Source organism: Ranitomeya imitator, chromosome 8, assembly GCF_032444005.1.
Source record: "Ranitomeya imitator isolate aRanImi1 chromosome 8, aRanImi1.pri, whole genome shotgun sequence".
Classification (NCBI taxonomy): Eukaryota; Metazoa; Chordata; class Amphibia; order Anura; family Dendrobatidae; genus Ranitomeya; species Ranitomeya imitator.
Genome location: NC_091289.1, coordinates 35382152 through 35408568, shown reverse-complemented (window position 1 = coordinate 35408568; position 26417 = coordinate 35382152). Strand labels below are relative to the sequence as shown.

The 26417-nt window shown below is 43.3% G+C and overlaps 2 protein-coding genes across 2 annotated transcripts in view; one reads left to right on the top strand and one right to left on the bottom strand.

The window, feature by feature from the left end:
* TMEM40 (transmembrane protein 40) overlaps positions 1-15749 on the top strand; it is a 46573-nt gene extending 30824 nt beyond the window's left edge. The window contains exons 6-12 of the mRNA XM_069736729.1: positions 2676-2759; positions 6488-6550; positions 7777-7845; positions 8917-8988; positions 12846-12920; positions 13786-13845; positions 15282-15749. Of these exons, the coding sequence (XP_069592830.1) occupies positions 2676-2759; positions 6488-6550; positions 7777-7845; positions 8917-8988; positions 12846-12920; positions 13786-13845; positions 15282-15301 (443 nt within the window). The 3' untranslated portion in view covers positions 15302-15749. The remainder of the gene's footprint in view (positions 1-2675; positions 2760-6487; positions 6551-7776; positions 7846-8916; positions 8989-12845; positions 12921-13785; positions 13846-15281) is intronic.
* Positions 15750-21345: 5596 nt separating this feature from the next.
* TKT (transketolase) overlaps positions 21346-26417 on the bottom strand; it is a 42591-nt gene continuing 37519 nt past the window's right edge. The window contains exons 11-14 of the mRNA XM_069736728.1: positions 25145-25228; positions 24101-24194; positions 23034-23156; positions 21346-21747 (exon numbers count right to left, since the gene is read on the bottom strand). Of these exons, the coding sequence (XP_069592829.1) occupies positions 21569-21747; positions 23034-23156; positions 24101-24194; positions 25145-25228 (480 nt within the window). The 3' untranslated portion in view covers positions 21346-21568. The remainder of the gene's footprint in view (positions 21748-23033; positions 23157-24100; positions 24195-25144; positions 25229-26417) is intronic.

The window sequence follows — 26417 nt, the reverse complement described above, 5'->3', positions numbered from 1 at the left end:
AGAACAGGCGTGCCCAACCTATTCTGGTCCAAGGACTATATGGTTAGATTGAATCAATTCCAAGTGCCACTATTAAATTTAAAGTGGTATTATGACCTGGGACATTTAAAAAATATTGTCACTAAATGCCATATATTGTATGTCAGATGTATGCAGGGGTGGGATTCACATTTTTAACAGGTTCTCTGTTTCTGTTAAGAAACCACACCTATTTTAAAGCCACACCCTTTTTGTTAGCTACACCCATTTCCACGCACAAGTAACAGAAGCTAACAGTAATAGCACTGCACCCATATTTCCCCACCTCTACCTTCATAGTTAACCTCATTACCTCCTGTCCATCTGCCAAATCAATTGTCTGCTGCACCTAACCTCTGGTGTCAGCAATCACCAACCAAATATCTACAAAATACTGCCACACCATGACCAGACCACATATTACCATCATATAGGGACCAAATAATACAACATACAGGGGAGAAATACTGCCACACCATGACCAGACCACATATTACCACCACATAGTGACAGAATAATACCACATACAAGGGATTATACTGTCACACCATGACCAGACCACATATGACCACCACATAGTGACTGAATAATACCACATACAAGGGAGAAATACTGCTACACCATGACCGGACCACATATTATCACCACATAGTGCCTGAATACCACATACAAGGGATGAATGCCACCACACTATGACCAGACCACATATTACCACCCTATAGTGACCAAATTTTACATACAAGGGACAAATACTGCCACAACATGACAAGAACGCATATTACCACCAAATAGTTACCCATTAATACCACATACAAGGCATAGATACCTCACATTGACTAAATTTTACATACAAGGGGCAAATATGCCACACCATGACCAGACCACATATTACCACCACATAGTGACCAAATACTATAATATTGATCATTAATAAAAGCCATAATACTAATAACACTAATATTATCACCAGTGACATTGTATACAGGAGCTCTGTATATAGTGACAGTGTACAGGTAATACAGTAATCATCAGTGACATTAGACACAGGAGCTATCATGTCTATGATCAGATGGTTTGAGAGCGCACAGAATAACATTTCATGCTGCATGTATCCCCCTAAGCCTCAAGTTGTGCACCCCCTGGTATAAAACTTTATTAGACTATTAGTCATAGCACTGGCTCCAGTTACTACAAAAACACTTTGTAAATTGGTAAAGTAAGGCCTCACCCATGTGGAACCCTGGAAAAGCTTTTAACATCTCCAGTGAACAGCAGAGTTGTAAACCGTCCAGAAATTCCTGGACAATGTGTAAAAATAAGGCACCCTTTTGCTGTGTCCGTCGAAAATAAAGTGATACTTGCAGGATTTTTAAAAAACTTCTACGGATTATTATGACTTTAATTATCATCATTTTGCAGTTTAGAGAGATTGCAGCCGATGTCTTCACATAAGTATTCTGCGCTGTAGACATGTATCACTTAGAACCTTAAAGATTTATTGTTTACTAGATGGTGGCCTGATTGTAACGCATCGGGTATTCTAGAATATGAATGTAGTTTATTTATGAAGATTTCAGAATAATGCAATGAATACACAGGATTCGGCCTGCCGGCCGCGACCAATTAGCGGCCGGCCACGTAGTATACAGCACAGCTACGTAGTATATAGCATAGCCACGTAGTATATAGCACAGCCCACGTAGTATATAGCACAGCTCACGTAGTATAGAGCACAGCCCACGTAGTATATAACACAGCTACGTAGGATATAGCACAGAGACGTAGCATATAACACAGCCCATGCAGTATATAACACAGCCCACGCAGTATATTACACAGCCCACGTAGTATGGAGCACAGCCCACGTAGTATATAACACAGCCACGTAGTATATTGCACAGCCACGTAGGATATAGCACAGAGACGTCCCATGCAGTATATAACACAGCCCACGTTATGCCACAATGTAACGCAGTCCGTTTAACAGACTTCTGAAATGCTATGTGGGCGCTGACTGGAGGGGAGTAGGGAGAGGCCCATTCGCGGCCGGACTGTGCCTGTTGCTGATTGGTGGCGGCCAGCCGGCCGCGACCAATCAGCGACGTGGGATATCATCTGTGACAGAAAAACAGACGGAAGTGGAAAACAGACAAACAGATGGAAGTGGACCTTAGACAATTATATAGATAGATTGTATGAAAACATATTGGGGCAATATATAAATATATGGTCTGTCTCGTGTTCAGATCCATTCACTGGAATGGGGATCACTTACAATCCCAAAAACAGGGCAAGGTAAAGCGTCAATGCTATTATTGGAAATCAAAGTAAATCATTATACTAATCAGTGACAGCCCCTTAATCTTATTTTTGCGAACACACCCTATTGTTGTAGGAGCGTTCATACTGTCACCAATGATGGCTCAGGACATCCAAAGAGCAGAATAAGATGATAGTCTTTCTGTTTTTTAGTTTTTGTTGAGAGATGAAGAGGTAATACTTTTTTCAGGCTTATCGAAGAAGGTTTATTGACGTTTATATATCTTTATGATTTGTATCATTCATTATTCTTTCTTTTTTTTCAATTATCTTTCAAAATAAATCGTCCAAAACACTCTAAATATAATCTAAAAGAAATACTGTATCTTCCATTTCAGGACATGCCAAACCAGCTGCCTCTGTAGCCACAGTCCGGCCACTTGTGCCCCCGAAGAAAGAGGAGGGAGAGGCATCTACAAATGGTATGTCTCTATGTTTAAAACCCTAGACTGCTTGGTTTGCTGGAGTTTTCAGTATACTTTTAACAGCAGGTTTGGGGTCGACACAGAAGCACCATAATGTACCAATGGGTGATGAATATCTGTGTTTAACATCATTATATTCATATAAAGGGATATTCCCATCTCCAAGATACTATCCCAATATGTAGTGGATGCAATAATAATAAGATTTGCAAATACCTCCAATTAGAAATGTAGTATAGTTCTTCTAATAAGCTATGTTGCTTACCACATGTGCAGTAGCTTAGGTATCCATGGTTATGAGCACTAACTAACTATCACTACGAGTGCTCATAATAACCATGGTTAACTAAGCTTCTACAGTGCCTACACATGGGGCAAGTGATATAGCCAATCAGAAGAACTATACTACATTTCAAATTGGAGTTATTTGATAATATTAGTATTATTACACCCAGGGGCGGACACAAGCAGCAATGGGCCCCTGTGCAGGAAATACATTCGGGGCCCCCCCTCATGCATGTACATTGTATGTAAAATACCTATAATAACATGTGTATACACAGCAGTATATACACTCATACTAGCCCTATACACACAGCAGTATACACACAGCAGAAAATACACACACTAGCCCTATATACACACACAGCAGTATACACACACACAGCTGTATACACACACACACTAGCCCTATATACACACAGCTGTATACACACACACACTAGCCCTATATACACACAGCAGTATACACACACACACTAGCCCTATATACACACAGCAGTATACACACACATACTAGCCATGCATACACAAAGCAGTATACACACATACTAGCCCTATATACACACACAGCAGTATACACACACTAGTCCTATATACACACACACAGCAGTATACACACACACAGCAGCAGTATACACACATACTAGCCCTATATACACACATAGCAGTATACACACACACAGCAGTATACACACACTAGCCCTATATACACACACACAGCAGTATACACACACACAGCAGCAGTATACACACACATACTAGCCCTATATATACACACACAGCAGTATACACACTAGCCATATATACACAGAGCAGTATAGACACACACTAGCTATATATATATATATATATATATATATATATATACACACATACATACACACACGTACACAGCAGTATACACACAATAGCAATATATACACACTATCTATATATATATATATACACACACACAGTACTCACACACTAGCAATATATACACACAGCTGTACACACACTAGCAATATATATATATACACAGAGCAATACACACACACTAGCAGTATATACACACATCAGTATACACACACACTAGCTATATATACACACAGAAGTATACACACATTAGCTATATATACACACAGCAGTACACACATACACTAGCAATAAATATACACACAGCAGTACACACTAGCAATATATATATATATATATATATATATATATATATATATATATACACACAGAGCAGTGCACACACACACTAGCATATATATATACACACATACTAGCCCTATATACACACACACACACAGCAGTATACACATTACCTCTATATACAGACACAGAAGTATACACACACATACTAGCCCTATATACACACACAGCAGCATACACACACACAGACACACTAGCTATATATACACATAGTAGTATACACACAGCAGTACACACTAGACAGATCAACATCCATCAGATGGAATATGTACAGTATCTACAGAGAGTGCAGTTGCAGGGAGCTGGTCAGGCCCAGAACATAGGAAATGAGCAGGGGAGACATGGAGCCTGTCAGCTCTCATCCCTGCAGACTCCTGGCGGGCCAGGCCTTCTCCTATCTCCTACCTAGAGTAGTAATTCCTCCTCCCCCTATTTTCATGTGTATCCCCGTCCTGCAGATCACTGGGGCTCTGGGAGGAATGTGTACCTGCACAGCAGGGAGCCACAAGCAGAGACGGACGACGCAGCTTCAGTGACTCCCTCACTCCTCTTCCAGCGTCTCTGCCGCCCCTCACCACACTGCACCAGTGACAGCCGGACAGCAGCGTAATGTATGCTAACAGGAGAGGTCAGGCAGGGGGCCCCTTTTGACCGTCATATCATGTGTGCAGCAGAGCGGGCCCCCTGCTTCTCCTGTTAGCAGGAATCCTGCCGCCGGCTGTCATTCACCGCCCTGCTTTCTGGGTCCTTCAGAGGCCCCCTCCTGCTCTGGGCCCCGATGCAGTTGCACAGGTTGAACCGGCGGTATGTCCGCCCATGATTACACCTACTAAATGTTGGGCTAGGATCTTGGAGATGGGAATACTCCTTTAAGTCAGAAGCACGTAAATGGTTGCTTGCTTTAAATATTTAGCCTCAGAGCTGAAATCACATGACTTTTGGATATGGGATGGAACCTCCCCCCCCCATCCACTTTAAAACAACCATAAATACAGTAAACCTAGATAGTGGAATAAATACACACATTACTTTGGTTGTCAAAATGGCCATAACCTTATTTAAATCGCAGGATTAAAAGAATCACAGTAGGTGTCACAGGGTTACCGCAACAGCTTTGATTAATCCTACTCTGGCACTGAGAAGAAGCACTTCTCCTTAATTTTAAATGTATTTGTTTCTTCTGGCAGGACAGCGGTTAATCGGCCATGTTGGAAATCCCTGTGCTCACAGCTGAGCTCGGATAGCCACTCCTTTTCCCTTTATAATCTGTGCTCTGATACTAATCCTTGTCAGGGCTAGCATTTGCTGCCTGGCTAAGGCTACTTTCACACTTGCGTTGTTTGGGCTACGTCGCAATGCGTCGTCTTGGAGAAAAAACGCATCCTGCAAAGTTGCCCGCAGGATGCGTTTTTTCTCCATTGACTTGCCTTAGCGACGCATTGCGACGTATGGCCACATTTAGCATCCGTCCTGCGACGGATGCGTCGTGTTTTGGCGGCCGCGACGCACCAAAAAACGTTCAATGTAACGTTTTTTTGTGCATCGAGTCCGCCACTTTCGACCGCGCATACGCGGCTGAAACTCCACCCCCTCCTCCCCGGAACTCACAATGGGCAGCGGATGCGTCGAAAAACTGCATCCGCTGCCCCCGTTGTGCTACATTTAACACACTGTCCGTCGGTACGTTGGGTTGACAGTTTGCGACGGCCCCGTACCGACGCAAGCGTGAAAGTAACAGAGAGGAGTTCATATGAGAAGGAGAGTTGGAGGAGTTATCAGTGACATACTGTGCTAATCCTCTTAAAGCAGAATCCCTCTTAAAGTCTACGCAGATAATATTCAAACAAAGCTGCAGTATTTATAGGTCCACCCCTCCCGAAGTCATGGCCCCCTTTGCTTAGTGCTCCAGGGGGTGCATGTAATGTTTGCTCATGCGCAAACATTCATACAAAAGACAGGAAATACTGTTGGAAAGTTTAGCCAGAACAGTGGAGGGAGAGAAAATAAGCTTTCCAGTAAATTATACAGTTTGGGGAGGCATGAGAATAGCTGGGAGGATCAAAAAGTAGACGAATAGCAAAGGTATTATTTGCTACATAGGAATTTGCATTTATATTACATTTTTAGCCAAATGGCAGGTACACTTTTATAACACATGGAATTATGGAATTGAGGGCTATGATTAATTAACAATGAACGGTGTCTAAAGGCTGAACTTGTGTTTTAATTTTTTACCTATGTGACAGAGAAGAGGTCTTCGGAAGACAAACACATCAATGAAGAGGAAGGCGTTCCTGCTTCTGAGAAAGGTAACTGTGGTTTTCAAAATTCTGACAAATTTTAAATGCAGCAGCACAGTCTTTTGGCTATATTAATTCTTTAACCCATTATCTACCAATGTCCTTTTTTGGGGACGCCTAATCGTTAGCTTCTAGCAACTAAGATTTTATAATTTTTATAATTAGGTCCAATTTTTGTGTTGTGTTTGTAAAATGAATAGCAAAATAGCAAAATAGGAAATCATATCATTGTCATTTTTAATTGAATATTGGGATGCCCTTTTCTGAAAAATCCGTACTTGGAAAAATTTTAATTTGGCAAGTAATGGGTTAAGATTCCTTGTATCAATGTAATATTTTTAAAAGTTTATTGTTTTCTCAATGGTGGCCAATTCTTTGCGAGTTGTTAGATGATATGTTACCTTAACTGATACATTGTAGCAAATTATCCCAAAAGGACAAATTTGTGATACCAATAATGCCCTCAGGCTCTGAGAAGTGTGAAGTGAGGACTTCACAGTGACTTAAAGACGTTGTCTACTACTTGGACGTCTTCCCATACCCCTCTCTTAAAGTAATAAAGTCTATACTCACCTCCTACGCTGGCTCCGTTCCCGTGGTTTTGACACTCACTCTCCCTGGTCTCCAGTGCCCAATCAGCCCTGGCGTCACTGTCCCTGCCTCCTGTCACTGTCCTCGCCTCCTGTGAGAGGAAGAGGAAGTCCAACATGAGCTGCAGCCCGGACTTCCTCTTCATGTTCATTCTGTACAAAGGTGTGGACAGTGACGCCAGCACTGATTGGGCGCCGGGGTCACGTGTCACAATAACAGCACGGAAGCCCCGGGAAAGTGAGTGTTGACACCACGGGAATGGCGCTGGTACGGGAGGGGAGTATAAACTTTTTATTTTATTGGGGCCAAACATTGGACAAGCCCTTCAAGGTGGCCATACACCTTATATTACTGCTGCCCGAATGCTCGCTTGGCCAACATCTAGTGCCACCAACCCCCTCTACCCATATACATGAACATTAGGCTTGACTGAGCACTATTAGTGAGGGGAGAAAGCCACTTTGGGCAGCGACGTACGTTCCGGAGAACCAAGGTATTGGGAATTTATATTCTGATCATTTTCTCAGGGAAGTGGGAAGAGTGCAGGGGCCCGGTACACATTACGTGGTCAGGACTCTTTAAGGAGAAATTTTGAGTTCAATAATCATTCATATCTAATTTTATTCTTTTGCACTTTTTGGCAGAAAAACTTGACAAACCGCTAGGAAAACACCATGGAGGAGGAGGAGGAGGAGGAGGAATAAAGAAGGATGGTATGACTTCAGCTGATTTACTGTAGTCCTCTATTTGCAGACATGCGCCCACCATAGAGACCGACCTTATCAGGATATTATTCTGCCAGTGTGTGCTGACAATGGGATCTGTCCTGTATGTGCACGCAGGCGCCGACACAGACAGAAAAGAGCCAATATATGGGCCCTGTGCAGTACAAAGAATTCCACCTGGTTAGAGGCAGAAGCGGACCCCTTACGTCTTAGGGCCCCGTGTGAGACTACACAGGTTGCCCCAATTGTGATCTCCCCTCCAACCAGACATTGGACGTAGAAGGATTCTCTGGGGCAGTGATCATGACAATCATACTATGCTCAGAGAATATCATGCAGGGGTTCAGTGATGTAGAGTTGGACTTGTGCACGATACCAGGTGTAGTACGATCGTCACTGCAGATGTGCCGCCCAGCGGGTACTAGTGTCTCCCCACACCCTATGTTAGGCTGGATGAGACAGATGTTCAGCCGACAGATATCTCTCCTGAGTCCACCATACACAGGAGCACTCGGTTCCATGAGAAAGCCGCTAACGGACGCCTCTCATCGCCCCACGGAACAAAAGAATCCTGCGCTAAAACTCAACAAGCCGGAGCCTTCTCTCCTCTGAAATCATCTCTTGGGTGAGAGTCGGGAGGCTGCCATACAGATTAGATCATTGGCCGATCCTCCTGTGACCAATTGGTTTGGACAACTTTTCTCTAATTTTTTGTGGAATCTTTAAAGTGTAGGTGCTCACGATCTGCTCGCTTCTTCAATTCAGCTGTGAGATTACGACAACTGCGGATCAACTCAGTGGAGGCAGGAAGCAAAAACTTTATTTTGAGCACCATGTAGTAAAAAAAACAATTTTGATTTGTTTGATTTTTATCAATGTCAGAAATATGATGCTGCAAATTTTCAAATAAACGTACAGGAAGTTAATATACATTCCATATATTGAGAGATGGATAGATAGATAGATAGATAGATAGATAGATAGATAGATAGATAGATAGATAGATAGATAGATAGATAGATAGATAGATTCTCATATGTTTTGATTCTTTCTTTATAGACGAATTCTTTCACTTCATAATTGTGTGTTTTGCGCTGGGAGCAGTTCTGGTTTGTGAATATTACTACTCGGGTAAGTATGAAACAGCAATGCAATTGTAAAAATACGCCAGACTAATATTTGCATCTTTCAGATGTAATGTTATTATTGTAATCAAAATCAAAATTTTCAACCAAAAAGAAAGAAAGCTGTAAAATGTTTCAAAATGTTCAATTAAAGCTAAGAAATCAATTTTTACAATAATCAATTTCTCGTGAATGTTAGAGGATTTGCCACCACGTCGCATATGACAAACTGCACACATTATTAGGGCCCATTCACACATCGGTGTTTCCGGTACACGTGGTGTCATTTTTCACACGTACGTACACGACACCTATTATATTCTATGCGGCTGCGCAAATGTCCGTGTTCTCACATGGCCGGTGTGTTCGTGTGACCCTCAGGTCCGTTTTTTTCCTGCAGCACGGATGGTAATACATACCGTACACGTGCACACGGATGACATACAGTGTGACATCCCTGTGCCCTCCGTGTGGCACGTACCAGAATAGAATGCAGAATAGAAATTACAGATGTTTAGATGTTAGATGTGCAAAGATAGAGAATATATAGATAGATAAATTGATATCTAGGCAAAAAATGGAACAGCACAATATAGATTGTAAGGTGGGTGCAAGGCCTCCCCAGCAAAGCTTCCATTTTTTTTTGTAAAAGTATATAGAAAAGGAAAAAGCAGGCAGCCCTCCAATATTTACCGAAGAAAGTGTGGACTTTACTCAGCCCATACGGCCTGCTATGCCAAATGGGCTGAATAAAGTCCAGACTTTCTTTGGTACATATTGGAGGGCTGCCCGCTTTTTTCCTTTTTGGTAGATAGATAGATAGATAGATATCCGTCAAATATATAATTAGTGCCGTACGTGTGTAGTTTACTGTACATGTATTAAGTTAATAAATAATTAAAGAAAAAAATGTGGGGCCCTCCCTATTTTTGATAACCAGCCAAGGTAAAGCAGACAGCTGCAGGCTTATACCAGCCAAGGTAAAGCAGACAGCTGCAGGCTTATATTATCAGGCTGGTAAGGTCCCTGGTTATCTGGCCCTTCCCAGCCTAAAAATAGCAGCCCACAGCCGCCCCAGAAGTGGCACATCACATTAGATGCTCCAATTCTGGCACTTTGCTCGGCTTTTCTTGATTGCCTTGCTGTGGTGGCAATCGGTAGTGGTAGTTGGGGTTGATGACAGTTGTGATTTGTCAAAAATCACAGCTGGCATCCAGCCCTGGGATTAGTAATGGAGGGTTGTCTTACAGACACTCCCATAAGTAAACCAGTAATAAAAAGAAAACCATAAACACACACAGACAGAAAAAAAAACTATATTTGAAGAAACACTCCCCCACAATTTCCCTGGTTCAACAATTTATTAAAAAAACAAAACCATGTAGGTCCAATGTAATCCAGCGCTTCCCACGAAGTTCTCCAAATTCGGCCCCGGCGACTATGAATAGCAGTAACAATACTGCTATTCACAGTCGCTGGGTCTCGCTGAGCGCAGCGTGAGCCGGCAACTCTGAGCAGTGACATCAGTAACAATACTGCTATTCTCAGTCTCCGGGTCTCCTTGAGTGCATCATGAGCCAGCGACTCTGATGAGTGCTGACATCAGTACCTGGCGACTCTGATGAGCGGTGATGTCAGTACCGGTGACTCTGATGAGTGGTAACGACAGTACCCGGCGACTCTGATGAGTGCTGACATCAGTACCGGGTGACTCTGATGAGCGGTGATGTCAGTACCTGGCAACTCTGATGAGGGGTGACGTCAGTACCTGGCAACTCTGATGAATGGTGATGTCAGTACCCAGCGACTCTGATGAGTGCTGACATCAGTACCGGGTGACTCTGATGAGCGGTGATGTCAGTACCTGGCGACTCTGATGAGCGGTGATGTCAGTACCTGGCAACTCTGATGAGGGGTGACGTCAGTACCTGGCAACTCTGATGAGCAGTGATATCAATACCTGGGGACTCTGATGAGTGCTGACATCAGTACCTGGCGACTCTGATGAGCGGTGATGTCAGTACCGGCGACTCTGATGAGTGCTGACATCAGTACCGGGTGACTCTGATGAGCGGTGATGTCAGTACCTGGCAACTCTGATGAGGGGTGACGTCAGTACCCGGCGACTCTGATGAGTGGTGACGTCAGTACCCAGCGACTCTGATGAGTGGTGACGTCAGTACCCGACGACTCTGATGAGCGGTGACGTCAGTATCCGGCGACTCTGAGTGGTGATGTCAGTACTGAGTGACTCTGATGAGGGGTGACGTCAGTACCTGGCGACTCTGATGAGTGGTGACGTCAGTACTCAGTGACTCTGATGAGTAGTGACATCAGTACCTGGCGACTCTGATGAGCGGTGACGTCAGTACTCGGCGACTCTGTTGAGTGGTGACGTCAGTACTCAGTGACTCTGATGAGTGGTGATGTCAGTACCTGGCGACTCTGATGAGTGGTGACGTCAGTACTCAGTGACTCTCATGAGTGGTGACATCAGTACCTGGCGTCTCTAATGAGCGGTGACGTCAGTACTCAGCGACTCTGATGAGTGGTGACGTCAGTACTCAGTGACTCTGATGAGTGGTGATGTCAGTACCTGGCGACTCTGATGAGTGGTGATGTCAGTACCCGGCGACTCTGATGAGTGGTGACGTCAGTACCCGGCGACTCTGATGAGTGGTGACGTCAGTACCCGGCGACTCTGATGAGTGCTGACGTCAGTACTCGACGACTCTGATGAGTGGTGACATCAGTACCCGGCGACTCTGATGAGTGCTGACGTCAGCACCCGGCGACTCTGATGAGCGGTGATGTCAGTACTCAGTGACTCTGATGAGTGGTGACCCCAGTACTCAGTGACTCTGATGAGTGGTGACGTCAGTACCCGCCGACTATGATGAGTGGTGACGTCAGTACCCGGCGACTCTGATGAGCGGTGATGTCAGTACTCAGTGACTCTGATGAGTGGTGACGTCAGTACCCGGCGACTCTGATAAGTGGTGACGTCAGTACCCGGTGACTCTGATGAGTGGTGAAGTCAGTACCCGGCGACTCTGATGAGTGGTGAAGTCAGTACCCGGCGACTCTGATGGGTGGTGACGTCAGTACCCGGCAACTCTGATGAGTGGTGAAGTCAGTACCCGGTGACTCTGATGAGTGGTGACGTCAGTACCCGGCGACTCTGATGAGTGGTGACGCCAGTACCCGGCGATTCTGATGAGTGGTGACGCCAGTACCCGGCGACTCTGATGAGTGGTGACGTCAGTACCCGGTGACTCTGATGAGTGGTGATGTCAGTACCCGGCGACTCTGATGAGTGGTGACGTCAGTACCCGGCAACTCTGATGAGTGGTGAAGTCAGTACCCGGTGACTCTGATGAGTGGTGAAGTCAGTACCCGGTGACTCTGATGAGTGGTGACGCCAGTACCCGGCGATTCTGATGAGTGGTGACGCCAGTACCCGGCGACTCTGATGAGTGGTGACGTCAGTACCCGGTGACTCTGATGAGTGGTGATGTCAGTACCCGGCGACTCTGATGAGTGGTGACGTCAGTACCCGGTGACTCTGATGAGTGGTGATGTCAGTACCCGGCGACTCTGATGAGTGGTGACGCCAGTACCCGGCAACTGTGAAGAGCAGTGATGGCCCTAGCAACTGTGAACAGCAGTAACGCTACTGTCGTTTTCTATGGTATGCACACCGCTGTATCATACATGGATCAGAGTGATCCAGGGGATCTGCAGCATGTGATCAAGCTGTGTAATAATTTCTGCAAAGTTCACCAGAAATGTCCCACAAGGTACAAAGTCCTAACCTTTGTAATATGTTCTTATACACAGTGTTTCTTCGTTTTTATCTTTCAGACTGGACAGTTTCTGCCGGCGTTGGTTTAATTACATTTGCAACATTGGAAACAATTGGAATCTATTTCAGATTGAGTAAGGAGAAAACGTTGTAAATAATCTTTTGTATATAAGGCTGCATTCACACCTTGTGTTTTTTTTTTTAACTTTCTTGTGATTTTCCAAAATTGCTGCAAAAAAGGTGCAGTTCTACCGCGATTGTGTGAAAAAATTCAATTCAACAACAATGTGTGAACACAGCCTAAATATCACATTCTGTTGTCAGGACCTGGCGATTACAGAGAGATGCGTTGTTACACCTATTGTAGGCGCTATTTATCTCTTATTTATCAGAGATCTCTATTACTGGACATTCCTTCTTTTGTTTCATCCACGGATCGACTAATGATCCAATTCGATTCATTATTACTCCTATTTTTTTTTTTATAAAACTGTGACTTTTTTATGTGCACTTTTTTTATATTTTTATTTAATTTGCGCCAAGTTTTGATTATCCAGATTATTTTAGCATAATTCATACCTTAAGACTTATCGAAATGTTCCATCGTGATATATTATAAGAAGAGTCATTCCTATTTTTTTCTAAAACGGTGCAGAAAATAGCAACACAGCTAAAGTGTAAGTGTCTTTGAATTTGCGCCAATTAATCAAACAGTGTGCGCCCATTATAGTAAATCATCCAGCGCAAAATTAAAGACAAAACAAATTTTTTTTAAAAATCATGCAAATGATGAATAGCGTAGTAGTGATTATTCGCTTTTTAAGATAGAGGTTCTGCAGCAGCCGCAGTGTGTATAATACAGACTGCTCCAACATTGATCAACTGTTGCCAAACCTCTTTTGAAGAAAATTATTATTTTCATGGTACATTATATCATAATATTATCAGATCATTTTTATTGACTTTCAATATGTAAAATTATTTTCTTTTTCATTTCAGTTCATAGAATCCGGACTGTCGTGGAACAATTTCTGCCTTTAGTGGGAAGATTTACCCTCGGTAAATGTACAAGATTTGCTCTAATTTTTTATCAACCAACTCATAAAGCAAGGCTGCAATTCTCAGGGAAGCTGATTGTAATCTGGTATCAGCCATTTCTGGGAAGACGTTAGCTGACTGCGGTGTTCTTCCTTTAGCATTTTTTTGATGTGGTGTCCTGAAAAATATCTTGTCCTGATGATCACAACTTTACTCCACATATGCCCAATTCTAAGAACATCCAGAGATCTATATATTAAACTTAAAGTGGGCTTATCACCGGGTCATAAGTGGCCAGTTTTTGCTCTTATTATATTCTCGCTGTTTCCCTGATTTTTCTGTTTTTTGTTTATCTAAAATCCATCCTACGGTTCCAGAGATATGAGCCTTTTTATTTAAGGCTAACTTGGTCAAGGAAGGCGTGGCTCACAGCATAATAAACAGTCTGAAGACACGCCCCAGAGGATCCTGTGAGCCACGCCCCAGAGGATCCTGTGAGCCACGCCCCATTGCTAAAGATCAGAAAAATTAGCAACATGTAAAAAGGCCCATATCCCTGGATCCGTATGGAGGATTTAAGAAAAGCCAACCCTATATAGTAAACTTAAATTAGGCTTATCACCAAGTCAAAAGTGGCCAGTTTTTGCTTTTATTATATTCTCACAGTTTCCCTGACTATTCAGTTTCCTAAAATCTTTCTTATGGTTTCAGATAAATGAGCCTTTTTATTTAGGGTTAACTTGGTCTTTACCAAAGATGTGGCTCACGGCATAATAAACAGAGTAGTCTAAGGACACGCCCCAGAGGAGCCTGTGAGCAACGTCCCATTGCTAAAGACCATAAAAATTTGCACCATATAAAATGGCCCATATTCATGGATCCGTATGGAGGATTAAAAAAAAAAAAAAAACCTATATATTGAACTTAAAGTGGGCTTATCACCAGGTCATAAGTGGCCAGTTTTTGCTTTTATTATATTCTTGCGATTTCCCTGATAATCTTGCGATTTCCCTGAGTATTCCTTTTTTTTTTTTTCTAAAATCCACCTTACAATTCCAGAGATATGAGCCTTTTTATTTAGGGCTAACTTAGTCTTTGCCAAGGAAGGTGTGGCTCACAACATAATAAAGACTAGTCTAAAGACACGCCCCAGAGGATCCTGTGAGCCACGCCCCAGAGGATCCTGTGTGCCACGCCCCATTGCTAAAGACCATAAAAAATAGCATTATGTGAAAAGGCCCATATCCCTGGATCCGTATGGAGGATTTTAAGAAAACAAAAAACGGATTATTCAGGGGAGCAGCCTGAATACAATAAGGAGCAAAACCTGGCAACTATTGACCTGGTGACAGGTCCTCTTTAACAGCAGTACAGAGCATTTGAGGAATGGTAGAGTAGATAGATTTTCAACCTATTGTTAAACCTAGTTTTATCTGTTCTTCCTGTTGCATTTCCAGGCTTTAAAAAAAAGGAATAGCGAGTAATGGACCGCAAAACTTATCAAGTAACCTCAGGGAAAGCCACAGATGTGAACAGATTGCCCATAGGACACTGAACAGATATATCAGAAGACATTTTATTCCCCAGTCCTGAGATATAGGTCTGTGATGGAGAAGAGGGTTGATGGACTGGCAACATTCTTTGGCTCTCCTGGTGAAAAACTACATGGAAAATTGGGCCGTACTGTGTATAAGGCAGGATCCACATGACCACAGGACGGTGAAATCTTAGGACCACTTTGCAACCTAAACATCCAGACCTTGCTCTGTTACTAAACCATACCACCTATATACCCTATAGTGGTATAGGACCTGTTTGGTGTATAAAGACAAAGACTGCGGGGAGGCATTACTCTCGGAGTACATCGCTGCGGAATATGTTGCCACTAATGATAAATAAATGGGGAATAAGTACTTTTCTGTCTATTTTATTTGTACTGTGTTTTTTTTATTCATTATACTGGTACTTTTATCTATCTGGATACTGGCACTGTCGCCTATTATATAGGTACTTTGTTTTAGACAGTCACTGCAGAAAGTGTTGGCACCCTTGAAATTGTTTCAGAAAATTAAGTATTTCTTTCAAAAAATTATTGCAATTACACATGTTTTGTTATACAAATGTTTATATCCTTTGTGTGTATTGGAACAACGCAAACAAATAGAGAATAAAAGGCAAATTGGACATCACTTCACCCAAAACCACAAAAAATGGGTTGGACAAAATTGTTGGCACCTTTACAAAATTGTGGTAAACAACTTTGTTTCAAGCATGTGATGCTTGTTCAAACACACCTGTGGCAAGTAACAGGTGTGGACAATATGAAATCACACCTGAAACAAGATAAAAAAGGGGAGAAGTTGACTCAGTTTTTTGAATTGCGTGTCTGTGTGTGCCACAGTAAGCACAGAGAACAGAAAGAGGAGAAGAGAACTGTCTGACGACTTGAGAACCAAAATTGTTGAAAAATATCAACAATCTCAAGGTTACAAGTCCATCTCCATAGATCTTTATGTTCCTTTGTCCCTGGAGCCCAAATTAATCCAGAAGTTTACAACCTATGGCACTGCAGCTAATCTCCTTGGACGCCTAAAGCAGAGAAAAGTTGATGAAAGGTTGCAACTCTGGGTAGTCCGGATGGTGAATAAACAGCCCCAATCAAGTTCCAGAGACATTCAAGCTGTCCTGCAAGCTCAGGGTGCATATGAGTGAACGGACTGTTGTGACAGAAGACCCAAGATGACCTCACTGCTGACACAGAGACATGAAAAAGCTAGACTGCAGTTACTCAAAATTATTTGGGAAACCGTCTTGTGGACAGATGAGACCAAGATAGCGTGCTTGGTAAAGCACATCATTCTACTGTTTATTGAAACAGATTGTGGCCTAAAAAGAAAAGAACACAGTACCTACAGTCTAATATGGTGGAGGTTCAGAGATGCTTTGGGGCTGTTTTGCTGCCTCTGGCTTTAGGTTACTTGACTATGTGCAAGGCATCATGAAATCTGAAGATTACCAAAGAATTTTGGGTTACAATGTACATCTTGGGTCTTTCAACAGGACAATGACCCCAAATATACTTCAAGATGCACCCAGAAATGGATGGAAACAAAGCACTGGAGAGTTCTGAAGTGGCCAGCAATGAGTCCAGATCTAAATCCCATTGAACACCTGGGGAGAGATCTTAAAATTGCTTTACTGAGAAGGCGCCTTCACATATGAAATACCTGGAGCAGTTTGCATAGGTAGAGTTGTCCAAAATTCCAGTTGAGAGGTGCAAGAAGCTTGTTGATGGTTATATAAACAATTGATTGCAGTTATTTTTTATAAATGGTGTGCAACCAAATATTGTCAGGCGGTCCAGTACCCACAGGAAGTCCCCTGATGAAGCTGCATCCTGCAGCGATACGCGTGGGGCTCTCCCCACACTGCTTTGGTCCCGGGACTAATTCCCCCCTATCTCTTGACGGCTGACGCCACGTACAGGACCGCCTGACATGGTGATCCCTTTTCTTTATGCAGCCTCTCGGCTTAACCCTCTGGCATAGGTTTTTTCCCCTATTCTCTCATTTTTTGATGGCATGTGAACCCTAAGCGTCTCCATACTATTTATTGAGCTGATATTTCTATTATATCTGTAGCCTTGTTTCCTCACACATAGGAGTCGCCTCTTCGATGGTTTATGCTTACTCTCTGCTTGCTGTTATTCATCAGGCTTATTGGGTCCCTATAGCTAGCATTGGCTCCCTTACCTATACAGGGGTACCCCTTCACTATATGGTTTTCTGGGGACGCCCAGATTTTACCTATTGCCTTATCTTGCACATTCATATAAGAATAAGCCATTTTTTGTGCATATATGCGGTATCATTTATACATTATTGTGCCCTAAGGTCGTCTCTATATGCCGATTCATTATTGGACCAGTGGTGTTGTTGTTTGCGTTTTAATACGTTTTCATTGTGTTTACTGTCTTTTTCAATAAATTTTGCAATTTTGTAATTTGACTATTTTTTGGGAGTGCACTCTATATGCATGGCTCTTTCCCTTGCTCTTTTAGTACATTATTTGGGGCATTTTCTCCTACCCCTTGTTAAAATGAAAAAATGGGGTTAACAGAACCCCATTTTTTTTTCACATTATAAAATGATGTGAGTCACACCTGGGTTGAAAATGGTTGTGACTTGTGGATGGTTTCAGCTTTTTTGGCACCTCAGGGGCTCTGCAAATGTGACATGTTCGCAATTTACTCTAAAATTGTGTTTCCCAAATTCCAGTCCTCACGGCTCCCAACAGATCATGTTTTCAGGATTTCACAATTAATGGAATTATTATCAAGGCATCAGGAATTACCACAAGTTCTCTCACGTGTGCAATACTAAGGAGATCCTAAAAACCTGATCTCTTGGGGCGGTGAGGACTGGAGTTTGGGAACACTGTTTTAGAAAAATCAAATAGTGCAAACGTCAAGATCTCACCTATAAATGACGTTTACTAGACTTATACACCATGGATGATCTTTTGGGAAATTAAATATGCAAATTGCCTCTTCAGCGAGGTTGGGATTTTATCCTAATTTATATGGCGAGGCTCGTTAAAGGGTCGATATTGACTACTCACTCTGACATGCCAGGCCTAGTTTGTCACTCTCTACAAGGAGAAATGTTACCCCTTAGATCCCTGTCTTAAGCTTCTCTGTTATGATCTGGTGGCCTAGGAGCAGCATGAGACGTACTCTGGAGAAGGTGGTCCCTGTACTGACCGCAAACCCTGAACCTAGCAGCGCAACTAGAAGTAGCCGTGGGGGGTACCTAACACTCCCTAGACCCCTCGACACAGCCTAAGAACTAACTTCCCCTAAAGACAGAAACAGGAAACCTATCTTGCCTCAGAGAAAATCCCCAAAGGATAGATAGCCCCCCACAAATATTGACTGTGAGAGGAGAGGGAAATCACATACGCAGACATGAAATCAGAATTTAGCATAGGAGGTCATACTAGCTAAAAAGAAAGAATAGAACAGAGTACTATGTGGTCAGTACAAAAACACTAGAAAATATCCACCACAGAAAATACAAAACACCACATCTGACTAAAGACATGGAGGGTATATCTGCATCTCCAGAGACACAGCTTGGCTGCAAAAAATCCTTCACAGACAAAGCAGGACAAGACCAAAACATGAATATGCACAGAACTATAAGGTCCACAGCAGGTGAACAGCAAAAACAAAGCCAGGACTTATCTTTGTAGAAAAGCACAGCAAACAGGAGAGACCAGCAGGAAGTGAATCCTCCAAAAAACAATGGACAACTGGCAGGGACTAAAGAGTCCTGCAAAGCTATATACCCCAGTCAGTTTTGCAATTAGTAGATACACCTGTCCAATCCTGCAGTCCAGGCACAACTGCATTACCCTCTACAACCACCGGAGGGAGCCCAAAAGCTGAATTCACAACACTTCTCACCTAGCCAAATCAGATCTCATACTTTGAACTGATGAGGTGAAAATACCCCGAAACACCGTGTCTGCAAATTGAGATTCTGGTTTGGCTTTTATCCTAAGTCACGTGTCAAGGCTCATTAAAGGCTCGATATTGACTGCTACTGATCACTACTTCCAATAGGTGGCACAAGAGTTCTAGTCCTCTTCCTCTCTGAAGAGGCAGTTTGCATATTTAATTTCCCAGAGGAGCACTGCATGGCCTATAAGTTTCCTCACTCTGACATGCGAAGCTTGAATTATGTCGCTCTCCACAAGGAGAAACGTTACCCCTTAGATCCTTGAATACATGAAAAATGTCTGCTAAACCATAAAGCCTTGCAACATCCTACCAAAATAATAGGACATTTGCAAAATGATGGTCTATATAAGATAGACATATGGGAAATATTTTTTGTGATAATTTTCTGTTTTAAGAGCATAAAATTCAAGTACGGTAGTTCAATTTTTTTTTCTCCATTTTTGTTAAATCTCAGATATTTTTAGAAACGCAAAACTATATTTAACACTAATTACAATTTATAGTCCGTGACTATATCTACTGTATGTGACTGCGTACTGAGCTTAGCTTAATAGCGTACCATAGCACTGGGCTTAGTAAATTGCGTAGTTGTCTTTGAGCTAGAGAGTAGATACTAGCTGCCATGGCATATCCCAAACACAACATATAAAGACATGAGGGGTTCCTACTCTTCGTTTTCTGTAGCACAGGGGTCCCCAACTCCAGGCCTCGAGGGCCGCCAACAGTGCAGGTTTTCAGGATTTCTTTAGTATTGCATTTGTGGTAATGTGATCATCTGCACAGGTGATGATTCCAACCCCTGTGCAATACTAAGGAAATCCTGAAAACCTGCACTGTTGGCGGCCCTCGAGGCCTGGAGTTGGGGACCACTGCTGTAGCACATAGACAGAAGCAGCATGAAAGACATTGTAGAGCAGAACTGAGCTGTGTGACTGAATCCAGCTCTGGAGTGAAATAAGTTAGCCAGAGGCTGCAGCACGATCTGCCTGTGTCTCCTCTCCTCTCCATAGCCTTAATAGGCAGACACCTCATGGTGCTGGCACTCTGTGCTTTGACAGACCTGTTCTATCTGTCATGTCAGTACTCTGTAGCATATATTTCTGCAGTTTTTCATTATAGATGTTGTTCATTCAGCAAGGAAAGTAGAAAAAAAGTGTCTCCTAAGTGGTGGTGAATAAAGCAAATTTCTCTAATGAGATATATCGTATTACAAAGTTTCTTATATTTCTCTGTACTATTGATTTATGCAAAGTTGGTTCACACAGTGATCATTTTAAGTCTAATGATCAAAGTGAACACCATAATTTATCGCTATGATTCTGGGATTTGCGGCAAGACTCATTTTTGCTCCTATTCAAATGAACATTACAGATGGAGTAATCTCACACCCGGGATCGTCGTCTATATACTGAAGGAGCTCCTTTTGCCTGACTGAAGCTAACCATATATTATATATGTTACACTATTTAATTTAATGGCCGCCATGTGATACTACATTTCCAACACATCAGCTATATACCGACTGCAGCTTCTCTTCACAAATGTATGTAGGCAGAATCCAAAACAAAAACTATTCAAGTATTACAAAAATAGTAAGTAGTGATATTTTTGACATGAAAGTCCTGTTGTAAGAGGTTTTGGGACATTCAGGTAGGTACCTGGAGGATGCCGCCGTGCAACCATGAATACATAGACAGAGTACATATCATGGTGCGATTGTGCCCTGTGACAGTGGGCACCTCGGGGACTTTGGGCATCGATTGAGCTTATGCCCTTGAACCAAGAGAGCTGCTATGGGATAGAATTATTTGGCTTCCCCTAGAACAATCAGCACATACAATGACCCCATGACCTGACTGCCCAGGGCCACATCCAGAAAGGGTTTGTCCCTGATGGAACCACCTCTTTCATTTATCCATACGCTTTCCACTGTACCTTTGGTGTATAGGCTTTATTTCTTCAGGAGATGGTCTGCTAATCATTTGCACCCACCATGGTGATGGTAAAACATGTTTTATTGGTTTTATGCAGTTACATTTAATTATTGTATAAAAGGTCGCTTAGAAGAAAATATGAAAGTAAAGCAAAAATTGCAGGATTTTAATATGTGAAATGTTCTGTCACTTACAAGACTTTATGAGAAGCCGTTACATTTTTACACAGCTTTAGCATGGCAATGCAATAACTCCGGACACTATATTGTATAGGGTGAGGTTCCATCTACTGTGGCTTTAGTAAGGAGTTCTTCACCGCCTCCACGATGGCGTCTTTGTCAATGCCAAACAGTTTGAGCAGCTCAGCCGGTTTACCACTGCGAGGGACGCCGCTTACTGCCAAGGACTTCACTGTAATGCCAGGCTCCCCAACAACAGCTGCGGCCACCGCCTCGCCAATGCCACCTAAACATTCAAGGAAATATTCAGGCTTTTGTCCAAAATAAAGTAACAGAATGCACAAAAAAAGGGGTTAGGATATTGTGTTTCTCCCAAGAACAGCACAACTCCAGTCCATGGTATAAGTGAAGGAGTGCAGGTCTTCCCCATCCCAAAAAAAGAAGATGGAGCTGAATATCAGATGCAGCCCATGATCAAGAGTGGTGCGGCTTCTGGAAAACGAAAAGCCAATGCATAGTCTCATAGAATCTATGAGGCTTAGGAGGGGAGAGCTGGGGGTCGTTTATGGGCACACTTTTTGGAATTGACTAATGCAGGCAACACATCAACAAAGTCAGTGGTGCTAAAGGCTGGACTTTCCAACAAATACATGAGCCTAAAGGTGACCCCTACAAACAAAAGGCATTTGATTGGAGGGTTGGAATTTGGTAAAATATTAACACTTTCATACCTACAAATAAACATTGTAGCTCCATGCGGAGAGTTGGCTAAATCTGGGGCATACATAGTGATGGTCTCAGACTGGGGTACTTGCGGTAACGTTCTAGAATCCGAGGTCCAATGATAGATTCCATTAAATGAATGACTGTACATGAGACGTCTATGACACTGAACGTCATGGACCAAGGTTGGGTGCTAGAGTTGGTGTAAAACCATTGGCGGGACCCGGTCTATCTGCCACGTCAGTAATCTCCGACTGCTGGATGGAAGCCCTGAGAACCACCTTCTTCCTCCCAGCATCCCTGGCTCCTCTTTTACTTAATCAGTTTGGCGTGACATCAGCGTTGTCACACAAGTGATGGTGTGCCTGACCAACTAATCAAAAAGAAAAACTGTGGATGCCGGAAGGTAGGCGGTGGTTCTCAGGGCTTCCATCCAAAGGCCAGAGAGTATGGATGTGAGAGATAGACCAGGTCCTGCTAATCGATTTGCACCAACTCTAGTAAGTGCCTGTTAGGAAACCTATGGGCACCAGGGTATGTGTCTTGCCCCTAGCTAGCCCTCAATTAATTAAAGGCCGTTAAGATCTGGTGCTGATAGAACTTTTGCATCGCCATACTTGCCAGCTCCCATACTTCTGGAACCATTGGCAAATCTCCCATTATCTAATAGTTTGACCATACTTCTAATAGAAGATTTCTGTCTATCGAACATGTCCTGCTCATCTGTAGTTGATCATCCTGTTAACTAAGAATGACCATAAGATAAGTGATCAGAATATATTCTGCCTGCCAATTGGGGGGAAAAAATGCACCAATTGAGAACAGTAACGTCACACAGAAAAACCTCACCTTCATGGTAATGATCCTCCACGGTAATGATCCTTCCCTTGGTGGCCTTGGCACTGTCCAGAATGGTTTTTCTATCCAGAGGTTTGATGGTGAAGAGGTCAATGATTCGGATAGTGATTCTATCTATAAGAATGAAGCAAACATTGTGATTGAGGGTTGGAGAAGTTGGATTATGTGCCCTGAATTACTCAACCATGGCTAATAATATGTACGTCACTCGTCTCACACATGGGTTCTTATCTGGAAAACTATCCATATCTGATAGAAAGTTTCTTCTTTGGTTTCACTTCTAATGAATACTCCCTGGAACATGCACGGCACATCTTCTTCTGAAATGAGCACCTATTTGGCAGCATTGCCGCTCCTGCACTGCTGGAGGAGATGCCAGCTTGTCCTTAGTGCTGGAAAGTAAGGAACTGGTGAACAGGCACTAGGGCATATTTATTCAAGCCCTCGTGGCAGTAGTTATCGAGCTCGAGTCCATTTTTTCTGACACTCACTAACTTTTTGCTAAAAAAGTAGACATGGCTTTATGTGCCGCAGTTTATGCTTTTATATATTTACAGTATAATTTTATTTCTTCTTCATCTAAGATGTAGTGAAGAACAATGTTTCTTAGACTTGACTCGGCGGCCACGTCAGTGATCTGTGACCGCTGGACGGGAGCCCTGGCATCCATGACTACTCTGGCGCAACAGCATCATTGACCAGATAAAAGGAGAGATGCAAATGGTGAAAAAGTTGAAGGCGGTTCTCAGGGACCCCGACTCAACAGCCACAGAATATGGACGCGGCAGATGAATCGATATGCACCATCTCCTGTGTCAACACCACCTGGCATTTGTCAGGAACTGCGCAGAAATAATGCAACAGCAAATGAATGTTTGCGGTGCGATAAATGGGTCAATGGGAATTTTGCGTAGCAGGAACATTGCTGATGTGAACCCCACGATCAAAGTGTTGCAGCATATCCTCTAGAGCTCTTAGGTGCCATTATTGCTACACGTATGCTGCCGGGACGTATGCTGCCTTCGCTCCCGGCCTTACACTACAGATATTACCGGTACCTTTCTTGAGCTGTTCTGCTGCAGCGAGCGCCTCGTGCAGAGTGACACCGGCGCCGATGACTGTCACCTGGTCATCTTTGTTTTGATGTACGACCTAGAGACAAAATACAAGAAATATAAGAAATAAACCCGTTTGTATTGTTTTATATCTGTTGGTCAGTAATGATGTGATCCTCTCCACTGATCAGTAAGGTATCCGCAGGATAGGTGGTAACTTCTTTTCCGCGGACAGCTCATTGTTGGTTCAGTGACAACTCCATGCTCCTTCCATATGGTCTTTTTTAATAAGGCTGCAGAGGTGACGTCATGTCTTCAACATGAGACCGCTGCAGCTGATCACTGGACTCAACAGTCTTACGCTGTATACTTCGGCATTTCCACTTGTCCTGCAGTATGGGATGTCACCATGGGGATATCACAATGGGGATATCACCATTGCAGCCCAAGGACTGGAGAGGTAGCGTGGATGGGCCTGGCTTTAGTACGTAAGTATTACTTTTCTTTAAACCATAAGCAACCTCGGATCAATTTGGACAACCCTTTACCTTGACCCCTAATTTTTGTTACATGTGTAATGGCCTAGCTCTTGCTGTTTTGATCTGGCATCAATGTTGCAGGTGTCCTCATCTTTTGCCAATGATCTCTTTTGTAAAGCTCCTTACAGTGAGGCTGATCAATGAGTGGAACAGGCTGCCACGAGAGGTGGTGAGTTCTCCTTCAATGGAAGTCTTCAAACAGAGGCTGGACAGACATCTGTCTGAGATGGTTTAGTGAATCCTGCATTGAGCAGGGGGTTGGACATGATGACCCTGGACGTCCCTTCCAAATCTACTTTCTGTGATTCTATGATTCCTATGCTGGAAAGACTTTGGACATTGCGAGCTTGCCTTTGGCCACTACAAAGCCAGATCAGCCGGCCGTGTCGTCCCTCACATCTACATTTCCATTAAGAGATGATAACACCACCACCCATGGACGTACACTCTAACCCCAGAACGGCTGGGCCTTGCCGATCCACGGTGTCTTCTTCCTCCACATACTGACCTTGGCTTCTCCGACTTTGAACTCCTCATTGTTGTTGTAAATGACGGCATTCTCCGGGCGACTTGTTCTGATGAAGCATATTCCCTGGGAAACGAGACAGAAGATAGTACTTATGCCTAAAACATGTTATTATCCCAATTCGCCTTTATCACATTTAGAAACAGTCCTGATTCAAAATATTTTTTTTCAGTCTACAGCTCCCATACAAAACAATGTGTCTCTATGGCAACAGACTACACATAAATCTGCGCTATCTTATGCAATACTAATACTCTTTTCCATTTGCCTCGATCTCTTTCTATCCTACAGAATGTAAGTTATCGGTAATTATGGGACAGATGGAAGGAAAATGACGGCAGAGCTACACAGGGGTTTCCTTCTCATCCTTAACAGGACGGGACGAGAGCTGCAAACACAAAACGACAGAACATTTACTGCGACCATTTGCAAAATTGCTTCATTTTCATTTTAAATGCATTGGCTGGAATGATGCACATAACAAAAGCATTATTGGGGTCAGACACTGATGGAGGAGAGGCCGGGCTCACAATCTCCATCTTCTGGATCATCCCAGAGGTGTTGGATGGGCCTGAGATCGGGACTCTGTGCAGCCGGTCATGTTCTTCATCCAGGCATGTCTTTATGGATCTCGTGCACTGGGCACAGTCATGGGGAACAGAAAAGACCCTTCCTCAAACTGTTCCCACAACGCTGGACGCTACAATTGTCCACAGTGTTTTGTGCTGGAGAATTAAGATTTCTTTTCACTGGCAGTAAGAGGCCTCTTGCGACCCTGAGAAGCCCCCACTGTATTATCCCTCCTCTACCAAACTGTGCAGTGGGTACAATGCAGTCAGGTGGCTAACGTTCCCGGAATTCTGATACAGGGGTCTGGGAATGGTGAATGCAGGAGAAGTGAGACCCATCACTCCATGACGGGGGCGCAGTGTTTGTGCTGCCAGAGGAGGTCTGGACTCTGCAGTTATGGGGTCAGTAGAGAGTTGGTGACTTTTCTGCGCTCTACTCCTCGGCACGCGGGACCCTGCTCTGTAACGTTATGGGGTCTCCACTTTGTGGTTGAGTTGCTGCGGTTCCTTCCACTTCTCAATAATATCACTCACAGGTGATGGGGGAAGATTGAGGAGGGAAGAAATGTGATTACACTGGTGGCTCCTGTTTGAGGACCAAGCTGGTATCAGTGATCTCTGCCCCACCGGCCGTTTTGTCACACATATCTGTAGAGGCAGAGGGCAAGAGAGGGGCTGGATGTTAT